At 48.9% G+C, this 15,617-nt stretch overlaps 1 protein-coding gene across 1 annotated transcript in view; it reads left to right on the top strand.

Moving 5' to 3' along the window:
- Fanca (FA complementation group A) overlaps window positions 1-15,617 on the top strand; it is a 58,213-nt gene that overhangs the window by 14,357 nt on the left and 28,239 nt on the right. Inside the window, 11 exon segments of the mRNA NM_001401252.1 lie at window positions 398-461; window positions 991-1,103; window positions 1,707-1,783; window positions 2,148-2,289; window positions 2,582-2,715; window positions 6,983-7,093; window positions 9,700-9,795; window positions 9,877-9,936; window positions 11,126-11,214; window positions 12,290-12,350; window positions 12,432-12,481. Coding sequence (NP_001388181.1) covers window positions 398-461; window positions 991-1,103; window positions 1,707-1,783; window positions 2,148-2,289; window positions 2,582-2,715; window positions 6,983-7,093; window positions 9,700-9,795; window positions 9,877-9,936; window positions 11,126-11,214; window positions 12,290-12,350; window positions 12,432-12,481 — 997 coding nt within the window.

The raw sequence follows: 15,617 nt of genomic DNA, 5'->3' as shown, positions 1-15,617 counted from the left end.
GAAGAGCACCCTGGCTGTCTGGCTGTCCTGGAACTCACTCTGTAGACCAGGCTCACCTTGAACTCAAAGATCTGCCTACCTCAGCCTCCTGAGTGCTGGGATTAAAGACAGGCAGAACACTAACCTTACACATTCAGTCCCTACCCCCACAGAATGCCTGGAGTGATAACACATCACCAGCTCAGTACAGCATTCACAGTTCTGTGAGTCTCCTTACCTTTCCAGCTTGCAGATAGACCCCAGTGCCCCAACGGGACTTAGATGTCTTGGCAGACCTGGTGTTGTCCAGGGAGATTCTGGATCTGCAGAGGCCTTGTGTCTGAGAGTGCTCAGGGTGACGCAGGACAGGGCCCTCACAGGGCTGACCTTGTTCTTCCGCCCTATGTTCTGTCCTCAGTTTCACTCGATACCCTGGATGCTGATTCGCAGACGACTTTGGATCACCAGGCCGTGAGTGGCTGGTATGTCTGGGAGACCTGCTGTTCTCGTGCAAGGCTTCACTAGGAAGATGGAATCTTACACACCTGGGTGGGTGGGAGCCGTAACCTGCTGGGCGCTCTCTGCTGGTTGCTGACTTTGGGGAAGATTGTTGCTAAAGCACCAGGAAGTCTGTCCAGCCTTTTCTGAGGTGGGGTGAGAGCTCTCTTTCTTATTGTAGAATCCTATTCAGCCTCCAGATTTCTAGGGTGTGGGACCGCAAAGGTCTTCAGCCCTACTTTTCTGTCACGTGTGTGTGACCTCCGTCCTAAGCGTCTGTCTTCAGCTGTGGTGTGCAACTGCAACGTTCCTAATGTGTCGAGTCTCCCGCCTGCTTCTAGACTTTCGGCTCCCTCAGATGTCTCACTTCTCTCTTGATGAGGCCACATGTCCCATGATTCACTTGGCACCTGTGGCTTCGTGCCTGGTAGAGAAAGTGCCTGAAGGAGCAGGAGCCACATTGGTTCTTAGCCACGACCCAGGCCAAGGACAGTGCCTCCCCTCTGTTTGCAGGATCACTGTGTACTCTGGACGTACGTGCTGTGGTATGATAGCAGCCGATTCTCTGAAGAGCTTCCTCAGTCACGCGCTAACTCAGATTCTGACTCACAAGCCCGTGCTGAAAGGTAGGCCACCGCGCCATGACCACAGTCTACCCATTTTGGGGGTCTCTTCCTCTATACTTTAGGTGGAACTCTCAACAGAGATAATCTGGCCCTTGGGTAGGTTTGTGGCTCTGTCCTCTGCAGGCTCTGGAGCACCGAGACCTGGGGGTGCAATGGAATTCTTTAAGACCCCTTGAGATCATGACACTGTCCCAGAGTTTAGCATCCTTGTCTGGAACCAACATCCCTCTGATTCTGAGGAATGACCTAGTTAACAAAAGGAAATGGTTGTCTCAACAGCACTTGAAAAAATTAAAACAATTGACACGAAGCTCTTAAAGAAACATGGTATTGGGCTGGAGAGATGGCTCAGCGGTTAAGAGCACTGACTGCTCTCCCAGAGGTCCTGAGTTCAGTTCCCAGCAACCACATGGTGGCTCACAACCATCTGTAGTGAGATCTGATGCCCTCTTCTGGTGTGTCTGAAGACAGTGACTGTGTGCTCATATATAATAAAAAATCTTTAAAAAAAAAAACAAAACAAACCAGGGTATTTTGTTTGGTTGGTTAGTTGTTTTGTTTTAATAAACATTGGCTTGAGGTTTTTTTGTTCTTCCTCCCCAGTGTCTGACGCCATTCAAATGCAGAAAGAGTGGAGCTTTGCAAAGACACCCCATCTGCTCATTGATCTGTACTGCAGGGTGAGTGTGGGGTTGGTCTGCTCTGTGCAGCAAGCTTTCAAGTGTAAGACCGGATCAGACTGGCTTCTGTGGGCACTCTGGGTGTGAGAAGATTCAGGAGTCTCCAGCAAGACCAGTGTCCTTGTCAGGATCAGGAGACTGAACTTGCCATTGGGCAGAACCTTTCCTTCTCAGAGTGAGAATCCTTCCAGCCACTACTGACCCCTGCAGTCGGGAAATAATGGTGGGCACCGTTGAGGCTCGTCATGGAGTCTGCACTTGTCTGGGGTTGGAGTGGATGGGCTGGACAGAGCAGAAGAGCTGGCCCCTGGCTGGCTATGGTAGCTGTACTTGGTTTTAAAAGGAGCTGGGGCTGTTGTTCCAGGTTTCTGTGACACTGGGTCCAGAGGAGTCAATTGGCCGTTTGCAGGAAGTTCTGGAGCTGCAGGAGGTTAACTGGCAACACGTGCTGTCCTGTGTGTCTACACTGGTTGTCTGCTTTTCTGAGGCACAGCAGCTGATTAAAGGTTCGTGTTCGGGGAGCCCTGTCCTGCCATCGAGCATGTGCGATTTGCATGCAGATGTGAATGGCGTCCCACACAGTAGAGGCAGAGCACATGACATGTCCCTCACTCGATGTGAACTTAATAGAACCCTGTCTGTGTGCGCGTCTGTTGATGGGAGTCTGAGGCAGCTTGTATCCAGCATGAGGTGACTGTTGCATGCGAGAGCCGGGCTCAGATACTCAGTCACCTGCAAAGCTCTGGTTCTGTGAGGCACCTGCCCTCACCTGCCACTGACTATGTCCTAATCTCACAGATTGGGTGGCCTCTTTGATGGCCCGGGCCTTTGAGAGCTACCACCTAGACAGCATGGTCACTGCCTTCCTGATTGTGCGCCAGGCTACTCTGGAAGGCCCCTACGTATTCCCGTCCTACGCAGATTGGTTCAAGGTGAGTTCTGGGAAGTGTGTTATCTGACAGACCGAGGGCTTCGGCTGGGGCTTGGGGCGCTGCTGGGACAGGAGGTCGGTGTAGCAAGCGCAGCCAGGGCGGATGCTGACGTGTTTTCAGAAGCTATCTGCGATGCTCAGCTCACAACCCAGGTCTGCGTCCTCGGGGCACCCGTCGGGTGGAGTCTCCTTTTCTGACGTTGCCAAGATGGGAAACTGTCCAGTGAGCAGGAGCTCCTCCTTCCTGAAGGTTCTGAGGCGGTGCCTCGTCCTTGCATGGACCCCACTTATGGGTCCATCTTTTGCTTTCGGCTGCAATCGAGTCTTGGTCTGTGCCGTGCTCCTGTGCCCAAGAGTCATGGACTCACCTCGCAAGGTCATCCCAGGCCTGTGGAGCCTGTGCTCCCAAAGTGACGTCTGCAGGGAGATCCTTGGCCAGCTGATGTGAATACAGGTTAAGCCAGTGTATGTGTGTGTGTGTGTGTGTGTGTGTGTGTGTGTGTTTGTGTGTGTGTGTGTGTATGTGTGTGTGTGTGTGTGCATTATGGGTTCCAGGAATCAAACTCAGGATGTAAGGTTGTAAGGTTTGCACAGCAACACTTTTAACTGCTAAGACATCTTGCCAGTCCTAAATTAACCATTTTTTATTTTAATAATAATAACGGTAATTTTGAGACAGGGTCTCACGATCTAGCTTTGGCTAGTCTGGAGCTCACCATGTAGACAAAGCTGGCCTCAAACTCAGAAATCCACTTGCCCTGAGTGCTGGGATTAAAGATGTGTGCCACCATGTTCCACTTTATACTTTTATTTCTGTGTGTGTCTGTGTGTGTGTGTGTGTGTGTGTGTGTGTGTGTGTGTGTGTGAAAAAGAGGGGGAGAGAAAGGAGAGAGAGAGAGAAAAGAGGAGAAAAAGAGGGAGGAAGGAAGAGAGTTTAGTTAGTCTTTTTGGTTTTTGGGGGGCGTTTTTTGGGTTTTTTTTTTTTTTTTTTTTTTTTTTTTTTTTTTTTTTTTTTGAGTCAGGGTTTCTCTGGTAACCTTAGCTGTACTGGACCTCACTCTGTAGACCAGGCTGGGCTCAAACTCAAGAGATCTGAACAGCCCTTAATTGCTGAGCTGTCTTCTTAGCCACCCCCCTTAACCTTTTCATTTAATTTTAATTTTATTTTTTATGTGTATGAGTGTTTTAATTGTGTGTGTGTGTGTTTGTGTGTGTGTGTGTGTGTGTGTGTGTGTGTGTGTGTGTGTGTGTACCTACCTGCGTGTGCTTGGTACCCATGAGGCCAGAAGAGGGCTTTGGATTCCCTGGAGCCACCATGTGGTTGCTGAGAATTGAACCTGTGTCCCCTGGAAGAGCAGCCAATGCTCCTAACCTCTGAGACATCTCTCCAGCTGTCCCTTCTTATTTTCACTTTTAAAATCAACTTCATCAGGATATAATTTAGGGCTGGTGGAAGGTTCAGTGGGTAAAGCAAGTACGAGGGCCCCACATTCAAAAGCCCCGAAGCCAACTTAAGTCAAAACAGTACCATGCTCCTCCACAGTGGCGTGCACCTCTAGTCCAGCACTCGTACAATGAGGTGGGAGCCAGTGACACAACCCCCAGAAGTTCACAGGACCGCTAGCCCAGCATATGCTGCCGACAAAATTAAACATGGAACCTATGAACAAGTTTTTTCCACATAGATGGCAGAAGTGTGTAGATCACTTGAGTTTGACGCTACATAGTGAATTCCATGTTACCAGGAGTGAGAACTTGTCACACACATACACAAGTACAGTACAACATACAATAAAAACCCAACAAAGTCCTACTAATTTAGATAAGATGGTTGCTAGTTTAGCTCAGCAGTGTTGTATCATGTGATAGTCTTCTAAATGTAATCGATGGAATTTACTTAGTTTAAAAAGTAATTTAAGGGGTTGGGGATTTAGCTCAGTGGTAGAGCGCTTGCCTAGGAAGCGCAAGGCCCTGGGTTCGGTCCCCAGCTCCGAAAAAAAGAACAAAAAAAAAAAAAAAAGTAATTTAATTATGTTGTGTGTAGGGGTGTTTTTTCTGCTTCTGCATGTATATGTGTACACTGTAATTTTTTTTTTTTGCTGTTTTTTATTTACATTTGAAATGTTAGTCCCTTTCCCGGTTTCCCCGTCCATAATCCTCCTATCCCATCCCCCTCCCCTTATATAAGGCTGTTCTCCCACCCATCCACCCACCCATTCCCGCCTCCCCACCCTGACATTCCCCTGCACTGGGGGATCCAGCCTTGGCAGGACCAAGGGCTTCTCTTCCCATTAGTGCCCAACAAGGCCATCCTCTGCTACATATGCAGCTGGAGCCATGGGTCTGTCCTTGTGTTCTCTTTGGGTAGTAGTTTAGTCCCTGGGAACTCTGGTTGGTTGGTATTGTTCTTATGGGGTTGCAAGCCCCTTCAGCTCCTTCAATATTTTCTGTAATTCCTCCAACAGGGATACCATTCTCAGTTCAATGGTTTGCTGCTAGCATTCGCCTCTGTATTTGTCATGCTCTTGCTGAGCCTCACTGTGATATTTTAAAATGGTATTTAATGTCTGTCTGTCTGTCTGCATGCTATAGGGGTATTGAACTGCTTTCCTTGTATTTAGCAGACAGTTGGTGCCTCTGACCTCAGAGAGACTAGCAGGGGATTATCAACAATTCACTTTTGGGGGTTTTTGTTTGGTTGGTTGGTTTGGGTTTTGTTTTCTTTTGAAACAAGGTATCTCAGTGTAGCCCTGGTGATCCTGGAACTCACTCTGTAGACCAGGCTGGCCTCAACCTCAGGGTTCTGCCTGCCTGCTGGGATTAGCGTGTGCATCACCCCTGCCTGGCCAAATGGTGTTTTAGTATCTGCAGGCTAACATGCAAGAGAATTGTCTGACCTTGGCAAAATGTCCGCTCCCACAAAACCACTGCAAAGCCTCAGTTCTCCTGTAGCTCAGTGTTTGGTCTCAAATGTCCATTGCCCGTCTCCCATGGCCAGCGTAGCAGAGGTTTGTGGGTTTAGGGGTGGGTTGGGCAGTTCCCACATGTGCATGTTCATGTATGACAAACTCTGTTATGATTAATTTGTTCCCGCATGCCTTAGCCCTGTCGGCTGCCTCAGGCTTGACCCTAGGTCTGTGACTTCAGTGTCTTTGGTTGGAGTCAGAGGGCAGCCACTTGGACCTTTTTCCTTGGCTGCCTACCATGGAATGACACTTCTGGTTTTGATAAGTTTGGACACAGGAATAAATATGCATTCAAGAGAGTCTCGAGCTGAAAAGGACATATTTGTTAAGCCTCTGTGTTCCCGATATTCACAGAATCTCATTCTACTATTGTTTGTTTTGTCACTGTTTCTGAGACGGGGTATCATGTAGCCCGGGCTACATGATATATATATATATATATATTAATACATATATATGTATATATTAATACATATATATTAATGGATATATTGAAGCTGTCTTCAGATACACCAGAAGAGGGCATTGGATCCCATTACAGATGGTTGTGAGCCACCATGTGGTTGCTGAGATTTGAACTCAGGACCTCTGGAAGAGCAGTCAGTGTTCTTAACCTCTGAGCCATCTCTCCAGCTCCGAGGATAAACTTTTATCCTCAGTCCATTCGTCTCCACTTCCAGAGTGCTGGGATACAGGCTTTTGGTTTGTTTAACCACACCTGTTTTTTAGAAGTTGCTGGGAATTAAACTCGGGACATTGTGCACACTAGAGAGACACTCCACTAGCTAAGATGTATCTGTACCCTCGTTTTGTCTTCATGGCCTTGAGACAGGGTTTCATGTTTAGTCCAATCTAGCCTGGAACTCACTGTGCACCCCGGTAGGATTCCTCCTGCCTCAGCCCTCCGAGTATTAGAATTACGGTCTGACCGCATCCCATCCAGAGATACTATTTGCATGGCCATTGTGACTTCTTTAAGGAACTTGCCTCATCCCTGGCACATGTCAAAGTCTCTGAGCCAAAGTCACTTCTGTTTCTTCAGCAGCAGCTTTGTGTCTGGGCAGACATAGCTGCTGAATTCCTGTTGGCCAGCACAGCACACAGTCAAGGCTCATTCTCTCTCTCTCTCTCTCTCTCTTTTTTTTTTTTTTTTTTTTTTTGGAGCTGGGGACTGAACCCAGGGCCTTGTGCTTGCTAGGCAAGCACTCTACCACTGAGCCAAATCCCCAACCCCAAGGCTCATTCTCATATTCTCTCTCTCTCTCTCTCTCTCTCTCTCCCTCCCTCCCTCCCTCTCTCCAGGAGTCCTTTGGAAGCTCACATGGCTACCATAGCTGCAGCAAGAAGACACTGGTCTTCCTCTTCAAATTCCTGTCTGACCTCGTGCCCTGGGAAGCCCCTCGGCACATGCAGGTAAGGAGCCAACAGCTGCACCTTAAGGCTGGTGGTGTCCCATCTATAAGGGTCACCCCAGCCTCCCATGGGTCACGATGCACCAGGGCTGTTTCTGCCCTTCTCCAGACAGTTCAGGCGATGCCCAGCACTGAAGTACAGTGTCGGCGCCAGCACCGACACAGCACCGAGAATCGGGCGAAAGCCTACGGGATGAAAGAAACACATATACACAGGTTATCGTGTCAAGCCAGGAGAGGAAGAGAGAGAGAGAGAGAGACAGAGGAAGAGTGGAAGAGCGGAAGGAAGAGTGAGAGTGAGGAAGAAGAGTGAGAGTGAGGAAGAGAGAGTGAGAGAGAGAGTGAGAGTCTCCTGTAGCTTTATTCACCACTTATATACCCAAGTCTCCAGGAAGAAAATATCTGGGAAGCACAGTGGGAAACCCTGGCTCGTGAGCTCGTGACTTCGGTAACAAAAGACCGACTAGGAGACCTGAATTAATTAGGGAGAAATCCCAGAAGACCAGCCTAAATCTCAAGGATAAAGGCTGAGGAAGTAAAAGGCAGAAGTAAATTGACCACCACCCAGGTGTGGTCCAGGTGTGTCAGTTCCACATGCATCAGCCGGGCTCAGCAGAGGTCATGCAGTGGAGATAGGGTGTTTACTACTTGGTCTTTTCTTCCTGTGCCGTAAATACATGGGAGAGGCCTCTGTCCAACAATCCCATGACTTTTACTGTGGCCTTGCAGTTACAAAGCGGCCAGGCCCAAATCCAATATGGCTCACTACAGTACAGTGAGTCTGCACAGACACCTGGGAGCTCCCACACCCCCAGCCCGGGAAGAGAATGTATTCCACCAGTGTGTACCTAAGTGCCCAAAGCGTAGGCTCTCAGCAGGATGAGCAGGTCCAGGCGGGGTCTGGGAAGATGCCGGGGAGGGGGAGTGACTGGAAGATCAGTGAGTGTAGGAGGAGCTATATTTGCCTTAATAAGATGATACGGTTTTATGTGTTCAAGTTCTACGTCCTAGAGAGGTGGCTCAGCAATTTGTCCTTCCCAAGGACCCGGGTTCAATTCCCAGCACCCACATGGTGGCTCACAGCTGACAGCTGTCTGTAACTCCAGTTCCCTGAGACTCTAATGCTCTCTTCTGGCCTTTGCAGGCACCAGGCACACACACGATGGGCAGATACGCACGCAGACCACCATTACATATTAAAACATCCATACGTGCTAAACTTACAAAAAAAAAAATCTTCATAGAGATACTCCCAAATTTACAATGGTCATGTCTTCTAGAAGTTTTTGTTTTCTTTTTTTAATAGAGGGGTTTCTGTAAGTCCACTGTTGGAATATCTGTAACAAGTCTGTGATGACGTACACTTTGAATCCCAGCATTTGGGAGGCAGAGGCAGAATCACAAGTGTGAGAGAGGTCTGCTCTGCACGGCCATTTTGGGACAGCCTGGACTACTTCGTGAGGCAGTGTCTCAAGATAAGAAGAGAAACAAATCTTGAAACTGGAAATAGTGGCACAGTGCTGTAGTCCCAGCATTTCAGAGGCGAAGCTGGGAGGATCATAAGCGCTGTCTAGACCAGGCCTCCACAGCGAGATGCTTCTCAGACTCCCAAAGGGTCTGAAGCTGGACACGGTGCTATATGGTCTCGGCCACTCAAGGCCTGGGTATGAGACCTCAGGACCCCAGGAATCAAATCCATTGTGAGAAGTGAAACCATCTCAAACGAGGAAGGAAGGCGTGGCGGTGTCACTTTTCTTTTTGTTAGCTGAACCCGTGCCCACACTTGTTTTGGGACTGGGTACCTGAAACTCTGATGCTGTTTTTGCTAAATTTACATTACAAAGAGAACAGGGATATGTGAGCAAACAGACAGATTTCAGTCATCACGGGAAAGTAGAACCGATCCTTTCTCCTTGCCCCAAGTCTGGACCCCCGTCTTTGTGTACACCATTGTTGTGGCCAAGCTAACCATTCTTTAAGACCGTCAGGTGCCGGTATAGATAATAGAGCTGTGACCAACACTCTGTGAGCACACACGCAGACACACCAGCATCTTGACGTATCCTGCCTTGAGCACCTACAAACTCAGGCAAAACTGTGAAGCATGGTGTATAATCCAGGCCTGACCCAGCATGGACCCTGACTGTGCCCCTGCTGTGTCGTCTCTAAGCTCCAGGGCCCGTGGTGTGGAGCTGCTGGGCTGTCCACAGAGCTCCACACCGTTGCTTTCCCTCCCACTCAGAACCAGCTACAGTACAGATAGCTTAATTTTCTCCCAAGAAGCAAGGGCAGCCTTCTGTTGTGGGTTTTTTTTTTTTTTTTAAGACAGTAACACTCTATCCCTCTGGCTAGCCTAGAGCTTGCTATGTAGACTAGGCTGGCCTTGAACTTGACATGATCCTTTTGCCACTACCTCCTGTGTGCTGGGACTTAGGATGTGCATCTTTATGACCAAGCCCTTGTGAGTTAATTTCAGTAGTTACCCATCTCACGCCTGCTGGGGACCATCTCTTACCGTCAACACTGCATCCCATTAGCCTGTACCACACAGGTCCCAGTGAGACGCGCCATGCCCTCCTGACACTGCTGTGCTGTGTTCTCTCGTAGGTGCACATTTTCCACCCACCCCTGGTGCCAAGCAAGTACCACTCTCTGCTCACAGACTACATCTCCTTGGCCAAGACAAGGCTTGCTGACCTCAAGGCAAGTCTGGCCCCTGCCCTAGCCTTGCCTAGAAACTCCCAGTGCCCATCTTTGATTCACACCTTTTTTGACCCTCTGAAGGTTTCCCTGGAGAATGTAGGACTCTACGAGGATTTGTCATCCACCGGGGACATTGCTGAGGTAATGAACATTGCTTTTGGTTGGCCCGTGGCCTTTGGTTCCTTGCCACTGAGTATTTTGGCCCTCAACATCCTCTACTCAGTTCATCTCTAGTGAAGCCAGGTGGGCTGTTTTCCTGAAAGTGTTTCATTTGAGCTGTCTCTCCGAGTCTTTGTTTGACAACACTAGCAGAGGACAGTGGCCGTGTCCAAAGACAGGCCTGTGCTGCAGTGAACACTCTTCCGAATTCATTAGTTTTCATATTTTTAGTTTAGTTTTATTTTATTTATCTACTTTTTAATTTTTCTTTTCTTCCAACACAAGGTCTCTTTGTATAGCGTGGCTTGACCTGGAACACAATCTGTAGACCAGGCTGGCCTCAAACTCCAAGATCTGCCTGTCTCTGCCTCCAGAGTACGTGAGCTCCTGCTGACCAGCCTTATCTGGTGACCAGAACTCACCGGAATCGGTTCTCCTTCTCACCTTGTAGATCCTGAGGCTGAACAGCTGCTGGGTAGCAAACACTTGCCTCCTGGACCTTCCTGCTTGGCCCAATTTTAATTTTCATAAAATATGTCAGTGGGAGGGACCACATATGTGCACATGTGGAGGTCAGAGGACCGCTTTTTTTTTTTTTTTTTTTTCTTTTTTTCCGGAGCTGGGGACTGAACCCAGGGCCTTGCGCTTGCTAGGCAAACGCTCTACCACTGAGCTAAATCCCCAACCCCCAGAGGACAGCTTTGTGTGGGGCGTTTTCTCCTTCGTGAGGATCGTTCTGATTCAGGTTTCCCGGGCCTGTGTGGCAGGCACTGTGACCCACTGAGCCATTTTGCCTCTCTGTTCCTCTCATCCCCATTTTCTTTATGACAAGGTGGTGTAGCCCAGAATGGCTCTAACCTCCTCAGCCTCCGGGGTACTGGGATTATTTGCTGCCATTCCTAGTTTTGACATTTAGTAATTCTTTTCAGTCTCGAAGTTAAACCTCTGTTCTGGCCCACCCCATCTGGAAGACTTCCACCTTCTCCCCTGGAAGAGCAGCAGGGGAGGGAAAGAGAGACAGAAAAGGAGTGGGGGGAAGCAGAGGCTTAAGCGAGTGCACTACCTGTCTCACCCTTTACCCTTACAACGTGTAGAACTTGGTGACAGGTTTTTCTGCTTGTTTAACTGGGTTTTGAATCTTCTTTCTCTCTCCCTCCTTGTATGGAACTAGCGTGAGAGCCAGGCAGTCCAGGATGTTAAGAAGGCCATCATGGTGTTTGAACAAACAGGGAAGATCCCTATGCCTGTCCTGGAGGCCAGGTAAGAACAGGCTGATGGGGAGGATCTGCCAGCTACAGCATGTTCAGATGTGGGGGAGCACCTGTCAGCTAGAGCATGTTCAGACCTGGCTATGCCTACACTACTGTACTGGGAGTCTTGAAGTTGGTCCCTTTTTGGTCTCAGGATCACATGGGGATGGAAGATCATATTCTATCCTGGGAGACAGGGTGGTGTGGATGCTGTGTCAAGGATGAGGTCTGAGGTGGCATAGAGTGAGGGCAGGTCTATGTCTAATTCTGGTCTGCAACTCTACGTAGAAAAGGCTGGCTTCGAACTCACTGCCTGCCTCTGTCTCCTGGGTGCTAAGATTAAAGGCATGTGCCTCCACATCAGGCCCGTGTCCACTTCCGCGACAGCACTTAGTACCCTTGCCATTCGAAGTAGGCAATAGATGGCACCTGTGTGAAGCCATGTGGGAATAAAGGATCATTGACCCACAGGTCAGCCAGACTTTTCACTCGGCGCTTCTGAGGTGACCAGTGTGGTCGCACCTGGGGAAGTGGGTAGCTTTAATGAATTCATTGTGAACCTCTATTGTGATTGCTGTCAGTGTTGGTGACCTGAGCCTAACTCACCACCTCCAAGAGAAAGCTCATGGTGACCCCATCACAACCCTCATGGCTGCCCCATCACAACCCTCCTGGCCTTAGAACATCGAAGACAGAAAACCTTAAAAACATGATGAAGCCCAGGCGTGGTAGTACACGCCTTTAGTCCCAGCATTTCAGAGGCAGAGGCGGGAGGATCTCTGAGTTTCAGGCCAGCTCGCAGTGCTGAGATGTTGAGATCAATAAAACAAAACAAACCCCACATGACCAGTGTCAGGGCCTGTCCAGGCCTGGGGGCACCCACGTGTAACCTCAGTAACCACGTGTAACACATGGGGGCGGGCAGAGCAGGAACTCAGGATTATGTCACGTTAGTGCGTTTGAGGCCAACAGGGCTACAGAATGAAATGAGTCAAAACAGAGAGGAAATCTTAGGGATGTGAGCTGCCCAGAGGGAGAAGCCTTTCTCCTGTGTTCATCATGGTGTCTGCCTTTCTGTGCCACAGTATCTTCAGGAGGCCCTACTACCTGTCGCACTTCCTCCCTGCGCTGCTCGCACCGAGAGTGGTGAGTGCATCTCCGCTCCCGCCATGTCTGGGCTGTCCGGTCCATTCCCTGCCCTTACTCACAGGCTTGCTCTCCTCACAGCTCCCGGAAGTTCCTGACTCTCGGGTGGCCTTCATAGAGACCCTGAAGAGGTAAGCAGGAACTTCCGCAGGGCCGGCTCCGTGTCCGGTGGTTTTCATTGTTGTTTTAATTTTTTCCAGTGGGTTGTGTGGTTGTGTGGTTGGGTAGTTGGGTTTTGGTTTTTCGAGACAGGGTTTCTCTGTGTAGCCCTGGCTGTCCTGGACTCGATTTGTAGACCAGGCTAGCCTAAAACTCAAGAGATCCACTTGCCTCTGCCTCCAGAACGCTGGGATTAAAGGCAGGCACCACCACACCCAGCTTCTCCAATGGGTTTTTTTTTTTCTTTTTTCTTTTTTTCGGAGCTGGGGACCGAACCCAGGGCCTTGCGCTTGCTAGGCAAGCGCTCTACCACTGAGCTAAATCCCCAACCCCTCCAATGGGTTTTAATGGGACAAAGAATTTCAGTACTTTTGTAGGGAAAGTTTACCACACATGTGTTTTATACTTCAGATATTGACTCCAAATTAACAGGTCATGAACTTTAACAAATACAGGCTGTTCCACCTGTATTTGTATCCTTCCCCTCGTTCCTCACTGGTTTTAGGTGGTCGGTCTGGGAACTAGAGCCCCGTGGCTCCATCAGTCATGGCAAAAAGTCATGGCAAGAAGGAATAGAAATCTGGAAGGCCCCCAGCCCATTTAGAGACGCAGGAACGACCTCTGGTTATGTGCAGAGGATGCAGCCTCATCTGGCTTGCCCACAAGATGGCCTCTCCAGCAGCCAACTGCTTCATGTCTGAAAGGTCTTCTGAGGGATGTGAGAAGCTACCTCTAGTTTTCATTGAGACTTAGGGTGTAATTAATGGACTCACAAGAATATAGAAAGGGTACAGCGCCTGGAAAGTAAAAATTATTTTTTATATTTTAGAGTAAGACTGTTTCTTAGGCTAGTGAGGTGTCTCAGTGAAGAGAGGCTCTTGCTGCCACTCGGGACGAGAGCCCAGTCCCCAGGACAAAATGGTGGAAGGAGAGAACCCACCCCTAAAGCCTCCCTGAGACTCTTGTTTGTTTTTATATTTGTCATTATTTTTATTTATTTGAAATAGGGTGTCACTCGGTAGCTCTGGAACTCAGAATCCCCCCCCACACTGCCTCCCGAGTGCTGGGGTAAAGCACGTGCCCCCACACTGCAGTCCTCCCTCCCACAGTGTTTCCCGAGCCTTAGCGTATGAAGAGCCACAGAGAGGTAAAGGGCTGGGAAGTGCCAGCCTTTATTCTCTGGACACCATGGCGGTCACCACCGTCCACGTGTGGCTGCCAGCAGCAGCGCATATAAGACAGGCCCCATCTTTAATCAGTCACAGAGGGTGTCATAGAGCACATTCCTTGCTGCTGAAGCTTATTTAGTTTCCGGAAGAGGGAGAAACATTGCCCTGAGCTGTGCACCCACTGCTGAGCCCATGAGGCTCCAATGGAACGAAACCAATCCATGTCACCCCTCATTAATGTCAGTGAGTCACAAAAATATACAATAGACGTGAACAGGAGGAAGATCTGTAGATGAGGGAAGGGGGGGTGGAGAGCTGGGGGGTGGAATAGCCAGATTACATTATGTGCATGTGTGAATTTGTCAACTAACAAGTTTAAGTTTAATAAAAAGAAATTCAAATACACAGAAAAGTAAGGCGAAACTTAAAACATCAAACTAAATATCATCCCTGACTTTTTTTTTTTTTTCTTTTTTTCGGAGCTGGGGACCAAACCCAGGGCCTTGTGCTTGCTAGGCAAGCGCTCTACCACTGAGCTAAATCCCCAACCCCATCATCCCTGACTTTTGACTTCAGTTGGCCATATAGTAAACATATTGAAACAAACAGAAACATTAGCATTTTAGCATTTCCACTGTTTAAAAAGCAAACCCACAGGGGTTGGGGATTTAGCTCAGTGGTAGAGCGCTTGCCTAGGAAGCGCAAGGCCCTGGGTTCGGTCCCCAGCTCCGAAAAAAGAGAGAGAAAAAAAAAAGCAAACCCACAAGCCATCCATCTTAATTAGGGTGTTACTGCTGTGACACCATGACTAAGGCAGCTCTTATAAAGATTTATCTGGGACTGGCTTGCAGACTCAGAGGTTCAGTCCATCATCATCATCATGGTGGGAACACGGCAGTGTGCAGGCAGACATGGAGCTGGAGGAGCTGAGAGGTCTCCATCTTGATCCAAAGGCAGCCAGAAAGGGACTGACTCATCTGCACACAGGACCTCAAGGCCCGCCCCCACAGTGACACACTTCCTCTGGCAAGGCCACACCTCCTCACAGTGCCACTTCCCCTGGGCCAAGCATATTCAAATCACCACAGCATCCATGTGTTGCTGTCTTTTGAGACAGCCTCATGCAGCCCACACTTGAACTTGCTATGTAGCTAAGGTTGACTCAGAATTCCCAATTCTCTGCTCCATCTCCCAGGCACAGAGTACATGTGTCCACACCACACCCGGTTTTATTTGTTTGTTTTGAGGCAGGTCTTACTGGGTAGCTCAGGCTAGCCTCCCTACATCTGTCTAGGATTTCAGGCACAGACCGCCATGTCTGACTCCATTTAATGTCCATGTCTCTTGCCCTCGCCTGGACCTTGACTGCTTTTGATGTCTTATAAAATGAAGTGGGCAACATCTTTCTGTTTGCTGGAACTGTTTGTCGAGGCAAAGAGCCTGCTGTACTGAGTGTAGCAGAGAGTGTACAGCATTGGTCTGCTGACCTGCAGCCATGGACACTGGCAGTGAACCCGGTTTTGTAAATTATTGTTAGTTTAGTCCAGGCCTTTCCTTCTTCTTTTTATGGAAGCCGGAAGTAGAGACAGGCCCATGTCTGTGAGTTTGAGGATAGTTTTGTCTTTATAAGAAGTTCCAGATCGGGGTTGGGGATTTAGCTCAGTGGTAGAGCGCTTGCCTAGGAAGTGCAAGGCCCTGGGTTCGGTCCCCAGCTCCGGAAAAAAAAAAAAAAAAAGAACAAAAAAAAAAAAAAAAGTTCCAGATCAGGGGCTGGGGATTTAGCTCAGTGGTAGAGCGCTTGCCTAGGAAGCGCAAGGCCCTGGGTTCGGTCCCCAGCTCCGAAAAAAAGAACCAAAAAAAAAAAAAAAAAAAAAGAAGTTCCAGATCAGCCAGGGCCACATCGTGAGACATTTTCTCATCAAAACAAAACAAGCAAAAC

The sequence above is a fragment of the Rattus norvegicus genome, chromosome 19, assembly GCF_021556685.1.
Source record: "Rattus norvegicus strain SHRSP/BbbUtx chromosome 19, alternate assembly SHRSP_T2T, whole genome shotgun sequence".
Lineage (NCBI taxonomy): Eukaryota > Metazoa > Chordata > Mammalia > Rodentia > Muridae > Rattus > Rattus norvegicus.
Note: the sequence above shows the minus strand (reverse complement) of the source record. Positions and strands in the feature narration are given on the sequence as shown.